General features: G+C 40.3%; 1 protein-coding gene across 15 annotated transcripts in view; it reads left to right on the forward strand.

Annotated features, from left to right (window-relative positions):
• Map7d2 (MAP7 domain containing 2) overlaps window positions 1-7628 on the forward strand; it is a 110782-nt gene extending 103154 nt beyond the window's left edge. For 14 of the 15 annotated variants that reach the window (XM_021732903.3, XM_021732899.3, XM_021732901.3 and 11 more), the window contains 5 exons: window positions 231-287; window positions 922-1000; window positions 1480-1666; window positions 4050-4322; window positions 6128-7628. In XM_021732903.3, coding sequence (XP_021588578.2) covers window positions 231-287; window positions 922-1000; window positions 1480-1666; window positions 4050-4296 — 570 coding nt within the window. In that variant the 3' untranslated portion in view covers window positions 4297-4322; window positions 6128-7628. The remainder of the gene's footprint in view (window positions 1-230; window positions 288-921; window positions 1001-1479; window positions 1667-4049; window positions 4323-6127) is intronic. The other variant, XM_078035040.1, reaches the window with a different exon arrangement.
• Window positions 7629-8295: the final 667 nt, after the last annotated feature.

The raw sequence follows: 8295 nt of genomic DNA on the forward strand, positions 1-8295 counted from the left end.
GATAGGATATAGATTATTGATCCTGGATATGTACTAGTCTGCTTCATTTGACCTTGTTTGTAGAGCCAGAGAAAACCATCTACAAAAACAATGGAAAACCTTTCCATGCTTTTTATCCTCTGCTGACATTTGTCTTTTACCAGTCTTCTCAGAAATGTGAAATTGCATTTAGACCCAACTACTATTTTATATTTTTGGTATTATGGTTCTCTCGCCTGTTTTGTTTACAGAGAATAGATGAAATCATGAAGAGAACAAGGAAGAGTGATGTGTCTCCAGAAGTGAAGGTAGGAATTCAGATGACTATTATGTAACCAGCAGGAAAGAACTGCAGAAAATATTCAGTGAAGTTGTAGGTCTCAGAGAAAATTAGCCAGGAAAAAAAAATGGACTCTCCATGCTCTGTTTCTGGCCAGGTTAAAGAGGAAATAGGATCTTGAAAGGAAGGAGGAATTTCAGAGATGGAGCAGCTAAAAGATTTTCTCAGCCGGTGCGGTGACACATACCTGTAATCCCAGCGGCTCAGGAGGCTGAGGCAGGAGGATCATGAGTTCAGAGCCAGCTTCAGCAAAAAGCAAGGCGCTGAGCAATTCAGTGAGACCCTGTCTCTAAATAAAATACAAAAAATAACTGGGGATGTGGCTCAGTGTTTGAGTGGCCCTGAGTTCAATCCCTGGTACCAAAAAAAAAAAAAAAAGATTTTCTGAAAGTGGTGGGGTTGGGGTGCAAGGAGAGTCACAGTAGTGCACGAATACAAAAAGAATGGTGATAAGGGAAACAGCTGAAAATTCAAAGAAATATCATGGAACAGGCAGATGGCCCAGCAGGGCTCCAGATTTCTCCTGGTGGTTTTAAAAAGCATGTATTTTCCTGTGTAATGTCAGCCTTCCCTCTTTTCATCTACTCTCTTTTTGTTTTCAGAAAGAAGACTCAAAAGTGGAGATTCAGCCTGTTCTATGTGTGGAAAATAAGACAAAACCAGTTGTCCCCAACAAAATAGGTGAGTGTGAGGTCTGGTGCTTGTGTTTTTTCCTTTAATAGTGGGAGTCCATAAAGCTTCCTGTGAAGGAGGGGCACATGTAGGTCCCAGAGCTGTGGCTGACAGCAGATTTTCTTCCTGGAGCATCTCTAAAGCCCAGGGACTATTGACTGTATTTGGAAAACCGCTGGCTTCCTTGTTTAATCTTGGCACAGAAAGCACACTGTCTTACTGGCCCAGGATGCTTTCCAGGAAGCCTAACTACTGGTCATATGTTATTAAGATCTGGTCTTGCTCTTCTACCAAGGCCCTGCAATAATGCTGTGTGTCATCTCTTCCCCCATGTGAAGGTGATTACATGGGGCTGTTGGTGGTTCTTTCCACAGAAGATGTTGCATCAGTAGTGAAGCAGAGGATTAAATTAATTACCTTTTTATGTATTTCCTGTAATTTCGTTTTGTATATTTTATGATTCACGAAAGGACTTTGTTCTTGATCAGAAATCAATGGATTGAACACCTGCCAGGAGGTTAATGCTGTGGGGCACGCTGCCCCAGAAACTTTTCCACGAGATGTTTTTTCTAATGGGCTTAAACCAGTTGGGGCATTTGTTCATCTGGATGCCCTTGATGGGAAATCAAATAGTCTGGATGATTCAACCGAAGAAGTTCAGTCTATGGATGTGAGGTATGTCAATTTCTTTTACATATACACTTCATCTCTTTTCCAAACACCACCACTGTCTTTTAGTTTGTTTCTCCATCTTTTATACAATACAATAACCTAAATCAGATCTGGTTGACATTATAGGAAAGCTATCAATGATATAATACTATTATCTCAAACTAGGCTCCCTAGAAGCAGAGCCTGGGCATGTGATTTAGTAGGGGAGGATTCTCAGGAGGAGTGGGCAGAAGGGAAGGCACTAAGTAAGGATGTGTTCTCAGACAGTAGCATAGGAGCTTTGCAGGATGAATTTCCATCAGAGAGTTGTTCAGTTGAGATAAGGAATATGGTATTTGTACCACTGTATCCATCAGTTATTTACTGTGGGTTTCTTGGCTAGGGGATACAGGACCATGATCATGGGGGTGCCTGTCAGCTAAAGGAAGTTGTCCAGAGAAATAGTGGCAATTTTGAGTGTTTAGGAGCCAGCCCTCTGTGTCTGGGGGGATAGATGCACCTATAGGTAAAGGGGACCTTGCCAGGATCAACAAGATTCCCTGTGTCCAGAGTGATGTATCTCCACAAGTAAACTTGTCATTGCAGACTTGATAAAGGAACTAAATTGCTTTCAGATCCTAAAAATCTAAGGAATTCATAAACTGGTATCATTTTTGTAGATGACATCATCTGGCAAATTAATCCCAGATAAAAGAATCTATTGGTATGAGATTGAGGCAGAGGCATTGGAGTGGACAACTTTTGGTAGGGTAGTTGGAGTAAGGGTTGACTCTTTGTATTAGGAGAGTGTGACAATATTTTTTAAAAGCACTACCAGAGCTCCAACCTGCCAGTTTACCTTCTGTCCTTGACCGTAAGTTCTCTGCTTAGTCTGGAGTGGGGTTCCTGTAACACTGATCGTCAATATTCCACTCATCCTCACAGGGCTCAAGCTAGATATGTGAAATCCAGGACATCATCAGTAGAGAAAATCTGTAGAATGGTAGCGGGACCCCTCAGTCCTCGCCTGGGTCTTCCCATCCCTCCCCACCATCATGGCAGGCTTCTCCTAGTTAGTGCCACTCTGTCCCCAGCAGAAAACAACTAAGGCAATCTGAAGGGTTAACCCAACATATTCCACCCACATATTGAGCCAACTGTGTTTATTCTTTAATGTCTTGTTAGGGGAGGAAAGGGAACAAGATGTGGCACCTCTGACCAGAGTTCAAGAAAGTAAAGGGGCTTATCATACTATGTTCTCACTTAGAGAGTTATGTGATCTTGGTGGATACACCCGAACTTGTGGTATCATTTTCTCCTCTTTTCTCTGAGCAGTTTAAATGCAGGGGATGGAGGTGGGGAAAGATGAAGATGAAGCAGGATGTTTCTGTTTAATGAGACAGTTTTCCCAGACTTCAAACACCAGGGGTGGTTGTAGGTCAGCTGTTGCCCCTTAACCGGGCTCAGGTGTGAGGGAGGTGGCTCCACTGAGCTTCTGCAGTTCAACTGGTTTTTTCTTGATTCATCTGTAAGATCTCATCAAGGAAGCAAAGAAGAGCCTGGCAGCAACCTTACTATGTCTATTAAAGGACTCCTGGGACAAATCCTCAATTCCCAGCCCACCACTCTTCTGGGCCTGGATTTGCTCCTTTGCTAGGCCTATAGCAGACAGCAGTAGTGCAACTCCTTCCATATCTAGGAAGAGAGGGAGGAGGTGGGTGGGGGGTTCAGCTGAGCAAACTGATTAAGTCAGGATTTAGAAAAGAAGCAGTGAGATTGATTCGGCAGGTGACTAGATGGATGCACCCCAACCCCTTGAGCACACACCACATCACATGGTTCTCCATGAACTCTTCCCAACACAGTCACATTCATATTCATGGGAACCCTGAGAGGGAGAGATTACTGTTCTTCCCATTTTATAGGGGTGGAAACTAAATCCAGGGAAGGAAAAGCAGCTTGCCCAGGGCAGCACTGCTAGAAAGGCAGCACAAGGAGCCCCAGTGTTAATTAGAGCCCTTCCTTAGTTCACTTTTGGTATTTGCTTTCTGTTTGTTCTATTCTGAAAGTTCTGGAAGGACCTTGCTACTCTGTAGTAAAGTGTCAGTGCCTGTAGGTTTTTTCCTTTCACTCCTTGGGCAGCATAAGCTTGGCCTGCACATCTTATTTGGTCTACTTCCCTTGTTCTCATCCACAGAGGCCTGTGCCTACCCACTTCTCAGACTTGAACTTGTGTATTTTTTTATGATGTGTTACACATAAACTGTCTCTACATTTATCTTTTCTACAAGAGTGTAATAAAATATTACAAATAGAATGAAGCACATTAACATAGTGTGCTTAGTTCTCATGTTCTCTCTCCTCTCCCTCCATCTGTCTCTCCCTATCTCTCCTTCATCTCTTCTAGTCCTGTTTCCAAAGAAGAACTTATCTCCATCCCAGAATTTTCACCAGTGAGTGAAATGATTCCTGGGATGTCTCTGGACCAAAATGGAACTGGTAATGCCCGAGCACTTCAAGATCTCTTAGATTTCACTGGTCCCCCGTTCCCCAAGAGATCCAGTGAAAATCTCAGCCTGGATGACTGTAACAAAAACCTTATTGAAGGATTTAACAGTCCTGGCCAAGAAACTACTCTGAACTCCTTCTGTTGACAAATACAACATCCCTTTAATGAAAGGTACAGTCTTTTGATGATACTCTAAATCCTTACCTTCCCAACTAGAGTGTGTGAAGATAGGATAAACATCACTCAGCCTTCTGGATGACTAATTTTATTTGAAAAATACAAACACAAATATGGTATATACTATAGCATATATAAAAAATGCTATGAAATTCAAGGAATTTCTTCCTGTGGGAGCCTCCAGTGCCATGCCTTGCCTGATTCATAGACCCTATTGTTCTGGGGAGTAAGTGGGAAGGGAAGGTTTGATTGCCAATTGTTTCAAGTAGCACCTTCTTCAGAGGTAAGGAGAAAATGCTCTTAAAATATTACAAGGTGGTAAAATGAACTTCTCTTCCTTCATCATTCATATACATTGATGAGTGTTAGGCCAAATGCTTGGCTCTTCTCTAGACCCTTTCTGGATTCTTCCAAAACAGAGACATCTGTTCCTAGATCATACCTGAGGGAGTAAGAGGAAAGAGCTACAAGTTGTGCACTGAAAGTTTTTCCCCTACCCTTGACTTTTTTTCTTGTCAAAGCACTCTAGAGGCTCTTTTCTTTCTTTCTTTTCTTTTCTTTTTTTTTTTTTTGTGTGTGTGTGTGTGTTTGTGTGTGTGCCACAGATTAAACCCAGGGTCACCGAACTATACCCTAACCCCTCTCATTTGGGTAGGAATATACTTAGATACACACATTTCATTTTTGATTTACTTAAATTTGGGACTTATTTGTTTTGAATAATGAAAACAAAATACGATCTAGCACCAAATCCTTTCACAACTTAATTCGTATCACACCTTCTGCTATTTTTTCCCCTTTTTTTTTTGGTGTGTATGTAGTACTGGAGATTGAACATATTAGGCAACCAATTTTAGCTCAAATGTTTTTATATTCTCTGCATTCTGTCACTTTATTTTCTTTGATGGTCCACTCCTGTAACATAATTTGATGTCTAAAATGATTTGGTCCAACCTTTTTATTTTTCCCATCCAAGTACTAATCAGGCTCTACCCCACTTAGCTTCCAAGATCAGATGAGACAGGGCGTGTTCGGAGTGGTGTACCATAGACTTCTTGTTATTTCTGAAATGAGGTAACAGGTTGGGGAAGCCACATGGCTGAGGTCATTGTATTTTGTTTGCTTATTTCCACCTGACCTCAGCTCTTGCCTGTAGATAAGAACTTTAGGGTCCCTGCCTCTTGATTCTTGGAAAAGCAGCTGCAGTCATTTGACACATGATATGAGGTGATTGACAGGTCATTTCTCTTTATACTTATATATTTTTTAGTTGTAGATAGACACAATACTTTTATTTTATTTAGTTTTATGTGATGCTGAGGATTGAACCCAGCGCTTCACATTTGTGAGGCAAGCACTCTACCGCTGAGCTCCAACCCCATACTGACAGATCACTTCTAGAGTAAACTATGTTCCTAGTTTGGAGAACAAGCTGCTTTCTTGGACCCTTAAAACACTAATTTCACCTGAACATTGTTTCCTTGACAGTTTCACGGCTTAGTATTTATTAAGAGGCTTCTTTTGTCATTAGCATACCTTGACTTTAATAAGCTTTTCTTAAGTTGGTTTACCTCACTGTCCAGTAAAGAACAGAAAATCCACAAAACATCTGAAGGTTTTAGGACACTCTCACATAAGGAAAATTTGACCAACCTAAAAAAATTGTCCTGTGCAAAATGCAGCAGTATTTCTTCTGAGAAATACTGAATGAGCCAAGGAAAACCTAAACCTAATTACCAAGTGCAACATACTTGGTTTCTGCATTGGTCTCACCTGGCTTTGTTTTTGAATTGATACAGGTGGTGTTTGGAAAACCTGTGAAGTTCCCGGTAGTCAAATCAGCTGCCGGTCATCTGAAGAAGCTTCTGTCACCCTTTACGCTGGATTCCAAATTACTAGATCAGAATGTAACTGTATTCCTAGGTAGTCAAACCCTGGCCTCTCATGGTAGAAACCTAGAGGCTTTTGCCTTGTTGGGCTTTAGCGATGTTTCATTTTACAGTTCTATTTATGAGCTTCAGCTGCTGCTAAAACACTTCCTGTCCTTCTGTATTATCATAGTGATCCTCTGAATAACCTGAATGATGCTGGTTCAGAAGTTCATTCCATGACCAGTCTCATGCCCAGAGTTGGAGCACATATTATACATTTAGATGTCTCCTCTTGTAAAATATTCTAGACATTTACCCAAACTCTAGTTAAAACATGTATTCAGCTTGGGCTGCATATCTCCCTTTGTTTATAAGGAAAAGAAATTCTGGAGTTTTCTCCCCCTCTGGGGTTTCTCTGTTTGAAAGTACTATGAAGAAGTCTTTTTTATCAATAAGCTTTGCCACCTGCATTGCCCTACATTATACTCTTTTGGGGGTTAATGTAATAAGTGTGTTTGAGTAAGGAAGCATTAAATGGTCCGTAATAATTTCTGTTGTCTTATGCATATTTGTTTGTACATGGACATCTTTGATGTCATACCTTAAAATCTCCAAACTGTAGTCACTCCAAACCATGAGTGACTTTCCAACTAAATTATGCATCTCATGTACAGGTGGTTGGTTTTCATGTTTTTGCTATTGTTTTTGTATTGTATCTTGGGAGTTTTCTCGGTTTGCTCCTGTGTTTGCCCAACTATGATAAATCCAGGCACAAATAAAAATCATAATGCTCTGAAATAAGGGGGCCTCCAATTGATCCCAGGACATCACTGTAATAGACTTTAACATGAAAAAATCTGAATGGGAAAAATGACACTAGAATGTAACGCCACACATTTTATGCCATATAATGCTGTGTTTTCTTAATTTTATTTCTTGTGGAAAAATGTGACTCAGATTAAAATGACCTTTTCTTCTTTGAAACTTTATTTTGACTTGTACAATAAGAGGTTTGGAAAGATTTATAATTCTGAGAGAGGTTTGCAATCAGGAGACATAAAGATATCTCAATAGCAATCGTATTCATGTGCTTTTAAAGCTAGCTACAGTTTAAGAGTTTATTAGTTATGGAAACTGTGTATGTTTGTGTATGTGTATATACTAAATAAAATACATGCCTCTAATAATGCAGTTCTATTGATCTTGATGAATACCAGGGCGAAAATCCCTTTTATGACAAGCACACAGAAAATGATAGCATGGTCTGACTTTCAAAAAATGCCTAGCCATCTTTCTTACAACTTTATTTTGCTAGAAATCTATGCAGTTGTGATCTGTTGTACCTCACAGAACCATTGTGACTGGTAATGCCTCATGTGCATGATGTGAACATTCTGTTTAATGTGAAATACATTTTCATCGAAGAGTCTGGTGGCCTGCTAGTGTTTTGTTTGTATAAGCCCAATGAAGAAATTTGCTGAAATCAAACCAGGTTTTCTAAACCCATGCAACCATGTGGGAAAAAACCGAAATCCTACATGGATGTCCTTTCCTTGTCCAACTTATTAGAAAATCTTTTGCTGTCAATGCCAAGTGAAGCCAACTGTGGAAATAAATTTAAGTGATAGCCTGTTCCTAGAACATGATGAACTTCTGAGTAATGTTGCTGTGCTTTCATCCAAACACTGTGATGCCAGGCATTTCTAGTTAACTAAGACAGTTAAATTTGGTATTATCTATTATATGAGTACTTCACTTAGCAATTGGCACTTAAACAAAATTACAGTGGGAATGTTGACTCTTATGTGTTGGAGGGGTACTAATGATTGAACCCAGAGGTGTCTTTGACTGAGGTACATCCCAGCCTTTTTTTTTTTTTTTCTCGCTAACTTGTCCATGCTAGCCTCAAACTTGTGAGTTGCTGGGGTTACAGCTTGACTGTTATTTTCAAGGAATCCAGACCAGATTTTCTTATCTAATTCACAGGCTCATTCACTATCTGGGAGACAGCATCAATCTAGACCAGGAGCTAGGTAGACAGGAACTACAATTAGAAACTCTCATGGTAACTTGGGTGCCATCTCTGAAGCTGAGGG

The sequence above is a fragment of the Ictidomys tridecemlineatus genome, chromosome X, assembly GCF_052094955.1.
Source record: "Ictidomys tridecemlineatus isolate mIctTri1 chromosome X, mIctTri1.hap1, whole genome shotgun sequence".
Taxonomy (NCBI): domain Eukaryota; kingdom Metazoa; phylum Chordata; class Mammalia; order Rodentia; family Sciuridae; genus Ictidomys; species Ictidomys tridecemlineatus.